The sequence below is a fragment of the Hylobates moloch genome, unplaced genomic scaffold, assembly GCF_009828535.3.
Source record: "Hylobates moloch isolate HMO894 unplaced genomic scaffold, HMol_V3 SCAFFOLD_3, whole genome shotgun sequence".
Classification (NCBI taxonomy): Eukaryota; Metazoa; Chordata; class Mammalia; order Primates; family Hylobatidae; genus Hylobates; species Hylobates moloch.
The window spans coordinates 106122499-106137839 of NW_026652278.1; the positions used below are offsets into that span (position 1 = coordinate 106122499).

Sequence of the window (15341 nt, forward strand, 5' to 3'; positions counted from 1 at the left end):
GGCTCACTGCAGCCTCAACTTCCCTGTCTCAAGTGATCTTCCTGGGCTCAGCCTCTCGAGCAGAGTAGCTAGGACTACAGATGTGCGCTACCACGCCCAGCTAATTTTTTCTGTTTTTTGTAGAGGTAGGGTCAGACTATATGTTACCTAAGCTGGTCTCAAACTCCTGAGCTCAAGTGATTCTCCCACCTTGGCCTCCCCAAGTGCTGGGCTTACAGGCATCAGCCACCATGCCCAGCCAGATGTACAATTTTTAAGTGAACAGTTTTGTAGTACTAAGTACATTTACACTGTCATGAAACAGATCTCCAGTTTGTTTTCATTTTTCAACACTGAAACTCTACATACATGAAACACTAATTTCCTCTTTCTCTCTAGTTCTTGGTAATCACCTTTCTATTTTCTGTTTCTATGAAAGTGACTGTTTTAATACTTCACATGAGTAGAATCATATAATATTTGTGCTTTTGTAACTGGCTTATTTTGCTTAGCATAATGTCCTTGGGGTTCATCCATGTTGTAGCATGTGACAGAATTTCCTTCTTTTTTAAGGTTGTATAATATACAATTACATGTATAAACCACATTTTGTTTAAGCTCTTTATCTGTCAATGGACATTTGGGTTGCTTCTACCTCTTGGTTGTTGTGAATAGCGTTACTATGATCATAGGTGTACAAATATTTCTTCAAGGTGCCGCTTTCAATTATTTTGGATATATAACCAGAAGTGGGATTGCTGGATCCTGTGACCCCAGAGAATCTGATTCAATGGTCCTGAGGTAGATCTCAGGAGGCTGCACTTTAGGTCATTCTGAATGAACCATGTGGTTTGTGGTTCACAGTTTGAAAAACACCAAGTCAGGGAAACCAGACATAGTAAATGTAGAGAAATTTAAGACAGTGTGTAAGTTCAGAGTAAGAGAATATTGGTAAAGACTATGAATGGGAGTAAGGCTCCATGAACTGAAGACTGTTGGAGATGCGGGTAATAATGGATGAAGGCAGAAGGCCTCTAATTTGGAGGCCTATCTGTGATTGACCAAGTGTAAGGTAATCTCAGAACTGGTAATAGCAACAGAATATACAGTAGGCTTGGGATTTCAAAATGATTAAAGTACCTGATAATGACTTACCCCAGCTGAAATATGAAAAGGTTAAACCCCAGAAAACACATCATTGCTGAACCTAAATTCACCACACAAGAAAAGAAGAAACATATTCCATAAAATTCCCAAGGTTTGTCCAAAGTCAAGGTACATTTGTGACAGCCACTAATTTATTATCACTCATAACTGTTGAGAGTGATACCTAAGTAAGGTAGAAAAGTAGCAAGACAACACATATGTACATAGGGTGTGGGAGAGACCTATGTTATAGGCTTGCATTTATTTATTTATTTTTAGGCCAAATTGTAGAAGAAGCTCTGTTAGAAATTTGTGATCCAGTGATATCTACAAACATTTCCTCATCCCATTAGGAAATTATGGAAGCAGTTATACATACAATTAAGTCAAAAAATTAATTTACTGCTGTTAATGGCAGAACACAAGGCTATGGTCTTGCTTCATTAATGTTTATTATTTGCTTTCCAGTAATGGACTAGTTGCTTCCAAAGAGAGAGTATAGGTCAGACCATACTCTGTGTGAGATCACAAAAGCAAGGTAATGTTGGAATTCGATATTTCCCGTGTGCAGATAATTGCATGATTCTAATAAAAATAATGTACAGGCTTGTTTTAGTCATTATACCAATGCCCTGCTTCACTCTGCTCTGCTGTAATGAGGGTTCAGAGCTTAATTCACATAGAAGGCTAGCTGCCTTTCTGCTAAATGGCTTGTTTTGCATTTCTTTTGTTTTCTGAGTAGTGTCATTTTTTACCACTCAACCCACTGTGTACTCTTGAAAATAAGTCACTACTTAATTGGCAAGAGACAGTGCTAATGAATGGCTGAAAAAGAGTTTCCCTCAGGACAAGCCACAACCTAAAAGCAACCAAATAGTGTGTCCACCGCTGTGGTGGTGATTACAATGGTGATGATTAAGGGTACATCATCTTACAAATAAAGTGAATTAATGTCACTTTCATGTCACATGAGTAAGGTGATATATAATAAAATGGTAAAACAATTCCAAATCCCACAACAATGACCAAGACATGTAACAAAAGAATACATTATAATGTTCTAGTGGGAGTCATTTCCCCTAAACATGTGATATTAAGATATTTTCATAGCTGTGTGATCTCAAGTGCATTTCTAGACAAAGGGTCCACACAGTCTCTAAAGAAATAGAAGTTGGTGGCACATACATGCTCCAACTGGGGCATGACTCATCACAAAAGAATTTGGCTGTTTGCATAGTATTATGTGAAGAAAGGATACAATATAGCAAGGTGAAAGGTGGCAAAATTGGGGTTAAAAATCTATGAGATGACCTATGGCTATGAGTTTCTAAAGAGTCATTCTTGATATCTGTGTGTGTGTGTGTGCGCATGTATGCACATGTGTATGTAGTATCTAATATTTGCTGAAAAAATGTTATATAGTTTAGAAAACAAAGATGGAAACTACTCTCTACCTATCCTTTTTCCCTCTTCCAGACAAGAAAGTTAGAGCTTCTACCTTATAAGTTCTCTCACATTTCACAGATATGAAAACTCACTATTATAAGATATTCCATTATTTTAAAAGGTTAGATATATGAACTGTATTACAGAAATGTACTCAGACAATCCACGTAAAATCAAATATTCCAAAGTAATATTAAAATTGAACATAGTGTGTTTTGTGAGTCTAAGACAGTGAATCCAAACTCTGAAAACACATCATAGGTTATTAAAAATGCAGTTGCCTGTGTTTACCACAGATCCACTAAAGCAGAGGCCCATGCAGGACCTGGGCATTTTGATATAAAGGCATATGTTGTCTTATTGTGCTTTTTTTTTTTTTAACTGTACTTTGCAAATATTGCATTTTTTACACACTGAAGGTTTATGGTAACCCTGCATTGAGAAAGTCTGTGGTGCCATTTTCCTAACAACTTGGGTTCACTTCGTGTCTCTGTGTCACATTTTGGTGAGTACTGCAATATTTCATGAAAGGAAGAGTTAACTGATCTGGCAAACTTCATTGTTGTCTTGTTTTCAGAAATTATCACAGCTTCCCCAACCTTTAGCAACAACAATCCTGATAAGTCAACAGCCATCAACACTGAGGCAAGACCCTTCACCAGCAAAAATATTGCAACTTGCTGAAGGCTCAGATGATGATGGTGATATTTTAGCAACATAGTTTTTTTTTTCTTTTTGTAGAGATGGTTCATCCTATGTTGCCCAGGCTGGTCTCAAACTCTTGGACTCAAGATCCTCCTGTGTTGGCCTCCCATAATGCAAAGATTACAGGCGTGAGTCACTGGGCCTGGCTATTTTAAAGTATTTTTTAGGTAAGGTATGTGCATTTAGACATAATGCTATCGTATACTTAAGAGACTATAGTACAGTGTAAACATAACTTCTATATGTACTGGGAAACCAAACAATTTGTGTGACTCACTTTATTTTGATATTTGTTCTATTGTGAGACCAGAAATTAAACCCATAATATCTCTGAGGTTTGCCTGTATATGCTTCATCATTGATTTTTCTGCACAGCCAGAGAACAATCCCTAGCATAAACTATTAGCTTTATGGGTTTCTTTTTAGTGGATCTGATATTCTTCAACATCAATAAAACTTATACATTACAAAAAAAGGTTTTAAATTTTCAAAAAATTCTTAATTTTTTTGGATTGACAAATTATGATTGAATACATTTATGGGGTATAATATGATGTTTTGATATTTACAGATATACAATGTGGCATAATTAAATAGAGCTAACTCACCTGTCACCTCACTTGTCTATCATTTTTTATGGTGACACATTTGAAACATGAAAAAATGTTTTTGATATAAGAACAAATGAGTAATTTATTTAAATTCTTTGGCAGAGTAAAATATGATTCAGAAGCTGTGAAATCTGTCCATAATAACACCTTTTACAAAATAAAACAAAGGAAAATTATTTAAAAGTAAAGAAAGAAAGCAGAGAGAGGCAGAAAGAGAATTTGGTATTCAGGTCATCAGATGAGGGCATTCTACCGATAATCATGCCGATAATGCTGAGTTATATAATACACTTTGTTTTTAAGTCTACTATAATGCATATATCAGTTATCTAGAAACTTCATTTATAAATAAAGACTTTGTATAATAATAGCAATGATAACGATCACTTACTGTATTTAAAAAATCCTCTCTGCAGTCCCATGAAGCAAGAACTTTGATGATCTCCATTTCTAGGAGGGAACTGAGACACAGGGACTAAAGAATTTGTGCCATGTCATACAGCAAGTGAACTGAGAAGCTAAGTGTGTTCTCTTAACCACTACACATACTGCCTCCTACCTATGAAGTAAACAGGAGGGATGAAGAAAAAAAAGTAGAAAATGGGAAGGAAACTAGGAAAACAAGGAGAGATAAACACAAAGGCAGAAGAGGCTGGAAAAGGCCTTCAATGAAGTAGGCAAAGAAAGAGTATGAAATGTCCCTTATGCTGAGTCCTGCTTCCCTTGGTTACTGATTATTGTATGCCACACTATCCCTCTAGTAGTGTTCAAGGTCCAAATGCAGCGTTTTAGCTACAACCCCCTATCTTTACAAAAATAGCTTGATAAAGTATGTTTTAAAAATACTTTAAAAAATATGATTGTATCCTTCACAAAACCTGCCTGTGTCTGCCTGAGTCTCAGGCCACTCTGTTGCTTTTTAAATTCATCAGCAGAAACAGATCTATGTATGCTAGGAGCTGATTTATTGCAAGGAAAATATCTGAGATATCTTCCATTAACATTTAGATTTGAACAAAGATATTTTGTGACAATGCTCTAATTCAAGGCATTTTAGAGCTCATGCCTTAGAGTTCATGCTTAGAAGATACTCTCAGGTAGACAGCAGGAAGACAGAGCTTGGGGCATTCCTAAGACCTTACCCATTAATTAAGTAGCAATTGTCAATTGTCTTCCTTTAAAGTGCACTGCATTTGACCCTCCTACAATTCAATGAGGGTAACATATTCCTATTTTACAGGTAAAGAAACTAACTCAGATATATTAAAGAGACTGGGTTAGTAGGTAAAAAGTAAAGACTGAACCCCAGGGGTTGAGACTATAAATATAGTGCCCTATTTTACCACTGCCTTCCCAGGCATGGAGGTAACTCTGAAAGCCCAAGATTCAATCAGTTTAAGATCAAACATCAAGTTGTCACCAAAGAGGTAAAACTGACAAGAAATATAGTGAGGAATAGCCTATCACTATAAAGTAGTGATGATGCATTTATTAACTTTTTAAACTAAAACAAGTCTAAAAAATTATTTTCAGAATCAAGTAAAGTTTTTTAAATCAACTTTTTCCAAGCTTGCTGACAAACACCAAAGGCACTGAAATCTGTCTGCAGCACACTAAAGCCAAACTATGATAGTTAGGTATCTACTTGTAGGCTGGTAGCAATGACATAGTATCAGGAATTTAGGTGATTATGTTGATAATCTTAGTAGGGTAATGTTGCAGTATTCTTTCAGTCTTTCACATATTCAAAGCATATGTTGAAACATAAAAATTCCATTATAAAAACTGTGGGTGAAAATCCTCCCCATTATATGTCTTTGGGCCTGCATAGGATACTGTTTTTGATTTGAGTTGGCTGATAGAGGCCTAAATCAGACTTTTGTCCCCACAGGATGGTCAATTTCATTATTTTCCAATATTTACTAGTTCACTCTTAAACTCTGCCAAGTATCACGGGCAAACATAATATTTATTGGAAGTACTGGTTGGATCCATTGAGAAGACAGCAGCATAAATATATAACCACTAGGAGCAATGCTCCACATCCCTGTTATCAAAGTGTTCCAGAAAACAGCAGAATTAGCATCACCTGAGAGTTTGTTAAAAAGGTAAAAGTTTCTATCCTAGATATACTGAATCAGAAACACAGCAATCTGTCCTTTAAACAGCTGTCCATGTAATCTTGTTGTAGACTGAGGTTTGAGAACTTCTACTCTAAGTTGATCACTAGAGAATATCAACTTCAAATTTAAAAGATATTACAGGGTGAGTATCCCTTATCCAAAATGTTAAGGACCAGAAATGTTTCAGATTTTGGATTTTTTCAGATTTTGTAGTATTTATACATACATAATGAGGTATCTTGGGGATGAGACCCAAGTCTAAACATGAAATTCATTTATGTTTTATACACATCTAAACACATAGCCTGAAGGTAATTTTATGAAATATTTTAAATAATTTTTTGCATAAGATAAAGTTTGGACTGTGTCTGACTGTAACCCATCACATGAGGTCAGGTGCAGAATTTTCCACATGGCGGCAATCATGTTGGCACTCAAAACGTTTTGGATTTTGGAAGCATTTTAAATTTCATATTTTTTGATTAGGGATGTTCAACTTGTATTTTAAATTATAAAAATTGTGGTTGTTATAGACAATATTTGTGTCCCTCATAAAATGCATGTGTTAAAATCCTAACTCCTAATATGATGAAAGGAAGGAAAGTGAGGTCTTTGGTAGGATGGAGGCCTCATGAATGGGATTAACGCTCTTATAAAAGAGACCCTGGGAGCCCCCTCTCTCTTTCTGCCATGTGAAGACACAAAGAGAGGATAACGCTCTACAAAACTAAAAGCAGGCCCTCACCAGACGCCGAATCTGCTGGCACCTTGATTTTGAATTTCCCAGCCTTCACAACTGTGAGAAATAAATTTTTGTGGCCAGGCATGCTGGCTCACACCTGTAATCCCAGCACTTTGAGAGGCTGAGGCAGGTGGATCACTTGAGGCAGGAGTTCAAGACCAGCCTGGCCATCATGGCGAAACCCTGTCTCTACTAGAAATACATAAATTAGCCATGCATGGTTGCGCGCCTGTAATCCCAGCAACTCAGGAGGCTGAGGCAGGAGAATTGCTTAAACCTGGGACGCAGAGGTTGCAGTGAGCTGGGATTGTACCACTGCACTCCAGCCTGGGTGACAGAACAAGACTCCATATCAAAACAAATAAATAAATAAATAAGAAATACATTTTTGTTATTTAACCCACTTGGTCTATGACAGATTGTTATAGCAGACCAAATGGACTAAGACACTAGCATATCATAAAATTTGCTTCAAAATATAATTGCTTACCACATGCCCACATATCCACTGGCTTTCCATAAGGATCTTTACGTAAAACTTCTGGAGAAAGATATCCAGGTGTGCCAGCAAAACCTAGGGAAGAGAGATGTTAATGAGTCACAGTTGATTTGACAAAACAATATGAAATGGGAAACTAAGAAAGAAAAATTTCGGGGGCTTCTTTATCTGATTATATGTTTTTCAAAATACAACAAGATTCTCAGAGCAATAAATAGTGTAGACTTTCTCTTTATAGAAATATCAACACTAGTATGCCCTGCCGTGTAACTCATTTGAAAAAAAATACATCTTTTTTTCCAGATATGAAGGCCAATCTACTATGCTGCAAAGTCACTGTGTACACTTAAGGCCACTTTTGGTTAGCAATTCTTACTGTCCTTTATGTATATGGGAGTTAAAACTATACCTGAAAAGAAATATGGAGAAGAACTCACCAGGAGAAGATATAAGTCCAAAATATATCACAGAGCTCACTGTGTACTATTAAATAATCAGTATGTACTTGTAACTGGCAACTAAAGAGAAGATGCAGGAATATTCAGATGAATCACTATTGAACAAGTATCAACTAGACATTCGACTTAAGAAGGGATGTGGTAAAAACTAGATGGGGAAAGAAAACTTCATATTATACATATTGGTATAGAATTCAATAAGTTACACTTAGAAACAATTTATAGCTAGAATCTAGAGTAAAATATTTATTTCTGAAAATAACAGTTTTTAAAAATAAAAATGTTTACTTGAAACATACTAAAAACAACTATCCTCATTTGGAAGTTTTCTTTAAAAGCATAAATAAACTAAAAAATCTTTTAAAAAGTATATATAATGGAATTTCTCCAACCACAGATCACTGATGAAACACACCGTATACTTATTGAAATGCAAAGTGTCCAAGAAAGAAACTTTTCCCCCCTCATTTCTGTGACAAATTTATACTTATTAAGTACAAACAACATGCAAAGAGGTATTAAAAGACAACAGTTACTTCTCTGAACAAAAAAGAAAATGAGGAAAAATTGCACTCAATCTTTTTTCTTTTCTATTACTATTCTTCTTTTTCTGTTTGTTTTGGAGGAAGATTGGATAGACAATGAGAAGGGATTCCAAGAAAAGACCTGTATGTTGTAATTTAAGCTGCAAATGGACCCTGGGTAATCCACCTGTACCTCAAACTTGACTTGAAATAAATATTTGGTTGGTAGTTGTGAGGTACAGAGAATTACTGAGCAATAATGGTGGTTCCACTGCCTAAAGCTTGAAGATTTCCTCAAGGAGTGATATGCACTCTGTGAATTCCAAGGTAGAGATGGACACAATTGTTTTAAAGAGCTTGCCAGCGCTTATGTCCCCTCCACTCTCACCATCCTTCTCCAACTCCTCTAGAGTGGACAGGCAATGAGACTCCAATGAGAAATCGATGCTAATGTCCAGATTAAATCCAATGTTCTTAGTGTGTACTTTCAGATCCTTTATCACCTGGCTACCCTTCATTCAATCAACATGATTTCATTCTCCTTCTGAGCCCTCGACCTGACTAAGCTCTTTAAGGTCTTTTAAAAATGGTCTTCTCATTGTCACCCTTGATACTACTTTTTCTGTTCCTTGAATCCTCAATATTTTTTCTCTACCTGTTTTCTAACAGAGAGTGGCTCTAAGTTATTTCCATCTTAGAGCGCTCCTTAGTTACCTACAGTTCTCGGTGATCCCTTCTCACCCTGAATTTCAATGACTCTTTTATATACAATCGGTACTCTTCTGTCCAAATCAGTAAACTTTAATAATGTATGATTTTGATAACTTATAATACATGGCCAGAAGTAGGAAATGTTAACAATACCTCTCCTAAGCTTCCCTAAGATAGGGAAGTAAGTTACTATGTGAGTAAGAAATGAAAAGATCATTTAAAATGTAAATTATTACAAACCTCTTCTGGAGACTAAAATTCTAAGAGAACACCAGCATGCTCATTCTTATGTAGTTACAACCATCATTTGAGCAGTCAATGGGGTCCTTACCCCAAGAATATTGAAGCATATATCTAAATGCATGGACGTTAGGAAACAATGTACTGTACAATGTGACCTCATAAATACAGACATATGGGGGGTAAAATAGATAAGACCTTCTTTGTGGGAAATTAAACTTGCAAGAATCTAGGATTATCATACTACATGCCATCAATAGAAAAAGTAATGAGAGCTTGCCTTTTTTAGGGATAGCATATGTTTCTTACTTTGAAAAACCAATAAGAAAACCAAAATAGGTAACACAAAGAGAAAAGAGAATTACTGACTGTTGAAAATGTATCCATTGTAACATACTGGCATAAAAAGAACCTTAATATCATAAAAAAGAGACATAACAGCAACCAAGCAAAGTAATTCTTCCATGAACCGAGATCTTGGTAATTATCTTTTTTTTTTCTAGCAGCAAAAAAATGCTAGAAATGTATTGCAAATATCACGTCCAGTTCCATAAGAGAAACAGAATATATTTGAATACTTCTTTTTGGTAAATTTTCTAGCCATCTTATCAAGTATAGTGACAGGGTGTTTACTTCTACCATTTTTGGCTAGTATTCCAACAGACCAGACTTTCAAGAAAATGAAAAGTAAATATGGGAAAAAACAAACAAGTTTGGACTTGAAAAATGATAATTAAAAAAACCACAATAAACAGCTTCCATAATGCTTTGTATTATCTATTATGTTGTTTTGTATACATACTATGTTTTTTTCTTCTTTGTAATGGACCTTGTATATTTATTAAAATAAAATTATGTAAAAGCCTGAAGCTCTGGTATTTCACATAATGAAGAAAGAGTCCTGCTCTTTATCAAAATTAAAATAACAAAGCTTTTCCTCCATAAACACTGATATTACATTTTGAAAGATAAAATTAATCAGTAAAAATATATGGGACTATAATGGCAGATCATAATGAATGAACATCAAAACAGGTCATTCATTATTAAAACATGCCTTTACTCGTAATACTTAAAATATATCTGGCAGCTCATCTGAAAGAAACGTAGAACACCACATGTCTCCTTTTTCCTCAGATTACCATGAAGATTTGCTTGAACTTGAGACAAGAAAAAGAAAGAGAAAAAAGAAGTATATTCTCCCAAGTTTAGACACTCTGTTTTTCTATACTTCTGAAATATTGAATTTCCTTAGAACTTAAGATGTTGTTTCTTTTAAAAGTTATTACTCTAACAGGTACCTTAACAGTAACTTAATGGCTGACAGCGCCATGCTGATGAAGTGGAAATTTTATTGCTGAGCTGTTACTGCTTCTTTGGGACCAGCTTGTTTTTAGAAATCAATAACAATTTGAAAATCTATGTACTTTTATTTGGATGCTATTGCTTTTACTGACCTGATATTCAGTCTTCTACTCACTGATTCACTAAACAACTTTCACTGAATATGCAAAGAACTATGTCATTGTTTCACACCAAGACAATTTTGAAAACGTATTGAACATCCTTTATAGCTCACTCAAGTTTCTATGGACTGTTTCACTCAATCTGATAACAGTCCTGTGAAGAAGTGTTTATTATCTCATTTACAAAGAGGACAGTGACCTTACAGATTTCAAGTGACTTGCTCAATATCATACAGTTGTTAAGAATCAGAGCCAAGATATAAATTCATATATTCTGATTCAAAAAGTAAAATTTTTTCTACTACACATAGCCCTGTTCTCAAACTATATGTGTCATAGCAGAGGAGATAAAACATTAAGCTCAAAAACAGAAGAGATTTAAGGAGCTTGATTCCAACATTCTTGAAATCATCAAGCATAGCTGCTGATGTTAATTTGAGCCTCAGACCTGATAACAAAGGCTTGTCTTATTCCTGATATCCTACCATCACCTTTACCAATTTCTGGCAATTATGTCCCTGGGCCTAAGTTCCCATTTTTGTATTCTGCCTCATACCCCAAGTTTCTCATGAAGTGGGGTCCTGCTTTGCCCTACACAGGACTCGGGTCCTGTCTTTGAACCCAATGTCTGGGACTTTCATGTTTCCTAAACAGATTCCCATAGAGTTCATACTTCCTGTCTGATCTGTAGGTTATTTGGAACTTGCTTGCTCCTACACCCTCCCTAGTCAAAGCTATCATCATGCATAATTTGAACGATTGTTTTAGACTAACTGGGTCCTTGCTTTTAGATTAACTATCCTTAAATCATCTTCTATACTTCTACTGGAATCATTATTAAACAACATACACCTAGGTATGTCCCTCTCTTCTAAAAATGTTTCACCAGATCCCAAAATCTCTAAGGTGAAATCCAAACCCTTCAAAAAAACATAAAATCATTTCCTGCCTCATTAACTACTACTCACTCAAGTATACTTTAGTTTTATCAAACTTCGTGTTTTACTGTAATGGAAAAAATAGTTTCATGCCTCTGAGCCTTTCCATGTGCAGATCTCTCTGTCTGGAATGCCTTAATCTCCTTGCATGACGGTGAACAAAGTCCCATTCATCTTTTAGGCAACCATAGGTGTTAAGGCAATTATTGAACCTCTCTCCAGAGGCAGGTTTTCGTACTTCCTGTCTTGTGTTCCCACAGCACCTCATACATTCCTATGTTGAGATACTTCCACCCTGAATGGTAAATAGTTGTAGATACAAAAGCCTCAGCTCCTCCAGGGTCAGGACTTCCTACTTAATTTATGTATCTCTAGTATTTGATTTGCCCATCTCTGTGATAGCCCCACTACTTCCTGTTCAACCCTTAACTCCTGTTACAATATATTCTTTCTGTGTTAATTGTACTCTTTTCCAGGATACAAAGATCATCTGAATCTCTAATTTACAGACCTAATCTAGGTCCTACCTTCTTTCAGTTTGCAGTTAATGGGTACAAGCTTATTAAAAAGTTAAAATATTATAAACAGAATGACAAGTTTGGAGGTATTAAATTCATCTGGGATTGGAGGGTAAAAAGACAATGTAAAAGGTAATATTAAACATGGGAAAGACTTCAAACAAGCATAACTGTCAGGTACTACTGAAAAAGGACAGGCAGCAGGAACTGAGGTCCTGCATTAGGCTGCCAGGAAGGCTTGGCACACCCTCCACTCCCAGTAACAGCTGGGACAGAAAAGGGAGATGTGGTGAATCCTGGGAGTCATATGTACATCTTGGGAGATGTGTACATTAGGGATACAGAAAAGCATTTGCATATAAAACAAAGAAATAGCATGTTTTTGTCCTCTATTTGTTGTTTCTCAGAGGAAAATAAATCAGAAATGAAGGGCAGTAAAAAAAATTATCTAACCTCAACACACCGAAAGTCAGAAGACAAGACAGGCTTGGGGAGAGGTTATATTTTTGGAACTCTACATGAGAAGTGGGTTGGATATTGGAAAATGGCAGAGAGAGGCATATGAAAATTAATGAGCAATAATTTATTCAGGCTGAATACTGAAACAAAACATAAGTCTGGTTAGAAATACTATAATTTAAATTTATTTAATTTCTTCCTTAATTGTAAAGAAGCAGAAATTTCATCATACAAAAATTTCTAAATTATCAGAATTTTTGAGAGGAAACTGGCATGTTGAAGACATAAAATAACTAAGGTGAAATATACACATAAATATATGCTTCATAATTTTTAAACAATCTTCAAATCATAAAGTATTATATGTGAAATATCCTGTGTTTCTTGAGCATCTACTATTTACACAGCAGTTTTTGGCATCATATGAGGTTGTATGCAAACGATCAACTTTCTTTCAAATAAAAAAAGTACTCTTTGAATGTTGTAATCCTCTAATTAATGCTTACTAAATAATGTACTTTCTCAATCATCCTTTGAGAAAAAAAGTGTATGTCTTCTTGTTCTCCCATTAATATTTTCCCTTAAATTATTTCTAGATTATATACCCTTTTATGTCAACAAAATTAAATGCTTATAAAGGCACAATATCTAAAAATTAGTCAAATTGTTATTAGGATGAAATTTTCCGTTTTATTTTCACTAGGAAGTGAGATTAGGAGCCAGAAGTCAGAAGCCAGAAGACTACAGGTAGCATGAAGGAGAGGGCTCTCTCTACTCACCAAACCACGCCTGCTGGTCCCCTTGAACTTCTATGGCTAAGCCAAAGTCTGCCAATTTCACAGCTGCTCCCTTGGATTTGCTAGCTAAAAGCAAATTCTCAGGCTTTATTTAGAAAGAAAAAAAGAGACTGAAGTGAGAACCTATTTTAAGCGACTATTCAAAACTAACAACATTTTACAGGATTAGGGGGAAAAAAATTCATGCACTGTCATCTTTCCTGGAGACTGCCATTCCTAAATCCCAGGGAAAATACAGTTAGAAAATGATTAAATATTATCATGTGTGCAGGCTTCAGACAGATGCATAACTGTCCTAGAGAGATACTGGGTAGAAGAGAGAATACACTTGGGGAGGGATCAAATGAATGAGAGCACCTGTCTTGACCTGCTCACATGTTTCCAAGGACTGCTCAGGATTCGGACTTGGCCATGGGCATTGACTTAGAAGCCTAACAGAGCAGACATTTTCAGCAGAAGGAAACTTGGCAAAATAATAACAAGAGTTGGACCAATCTACAGACATTTGGCAAATGAAACTGTGCAAATTAAATCCTAGTTAACTTCAAGAGTTTGGACCCAAATGTAGTGATTTTGATTCCTCAATGTTTCCAAACAATTTTGGTACAAATTTTGGAGACTTACTCTGAATTATGTATTAAAATTGCTGTCTTTAAGAATCTGTTTATTCTTAAAGGCAGAAAGAGTATACTACTATTTGCCAAATGTTATAGTCAGCTTTTTTTTCCTTATAAGCCAGCTTTTAAAACATAATTTACATTTCTTCAAAGTGTGATTCAGAGCATTACTTATATATTTATTTTTCCATCTCAGAGTACTATGAGAAAGATATATTTTTATTTTCTTGGGTACTTATCATTATGCAAGGGCTGATAACTCAGTCTTGGAATAAGGCTGTGTCTATACCACTGTTTCCCAACCAATGCATCAAGACACATTAGTACTTTGAAAATAAGCACCAGGGAACAGTCTTCAATTTCCATGAATCGCCTTTGTGGATTTTAAGAAATGAAGATGGTCAGGAAAAGGAGGCTGATTAATATGTACAATTAAGGATATACAACCCCAAACTCGATAAATATATTGGGTTGGAATGTATATGGGAGAGTGGTTCAAAGTCCTCCTATTTGGGGACAAAACTCAGCAAATTTAGAGGTGTGTCTCAGACTGAAAAAAGTTGGGAAATAATGGACTCTACGAATGCCAAAACGATTGTCAGAAAATCTAAAAATTCAGTCAAATTCATTTTGTTTATATGTTAATAAACAAGTAATGTCATGCTGTAAAAATCAAATTGGCTAAATTTTTCCCACTGAATTAGTCAATTCTGTTGGTTGTTTTAACCTTGTGTAAACACAGCCTAAACCAGTATCTAATTTATTAATTAAGCCAGCCATGCAAATTAGCAAAGACCCATAACCAGAACTTGGAATAAATTAGGTTAAATCTACAAGAAATTAGAGTGTTGGCGAGTAAGTTTTAATCAAGTACCAGACTTCTTCAGGCTATTGTTGCTCACTGCCATCAGATTCATCGCTATTATGACGACTGGTAAATGTGAGAAAACTTTTCTAATTTTGTGGGGCTGATAGGGATTTTTAACCACCTCAACACTAAATACATAATTTAATTTGGAGTATGGGATAAAGATATCTCAAGAATATAAAAGGCTTTTATGCTGAAATGACTTTTAGTAAAACCTAACATTTGAAATTATTTGGAACTTTATCAATATACTATAGTATCTACTCATGTTAAATTATTTTAATTTGACGTTTTATTTTTGCAACGAAAATTTATGGTCTACTACATTCATGCATTTCCTAATTTGATCAAGAAGTTAAGTTCCAACTATTAATTCATGGAATAATTAACTTAGAAAAAGCTCATCAAACTGTAAGCAATGGTTGATTCTAATTCTTTCTTCACTTTCAAAAGCACAGGTATGTCAGAGATTTCTGTTAATACACATCTGTCCT

The 15341-nt window shown here is 35.3% G+C and overlaps 1 protein-coding gene across 38 annotated transcripts in view; it reads right to left on the minus strand.

Annotated features, from left to right (window-relative positions):
* The window catches only part of CAMK2D (calcium/calmodulin dependent protein kinase II delta), a 318650-nt gene that overhangs the window by 78643 nt on the left and 224666 nt on the right, over window positions 1-15341 (minus strand). For all 38 annotated transcript variants that reach the window (XM_032146242.2, XM_058436690.1, XM_032146219.2 and 35 more), the window contains exons 7-8: window positions 13345-13447; window positions 7243-7326 (exon numbers count right to left, since the gene is read on the minus strand). In XM_032146242.2, coding sequence (XP_032002133.1) covers window positions 7243-7326; window positions 13345-13447 — 187 coding nt within the window. The remainder of the gene's footprint in view (window positions 1-7242; window positions 7327-13344; window positions 13448-15341) is intronic.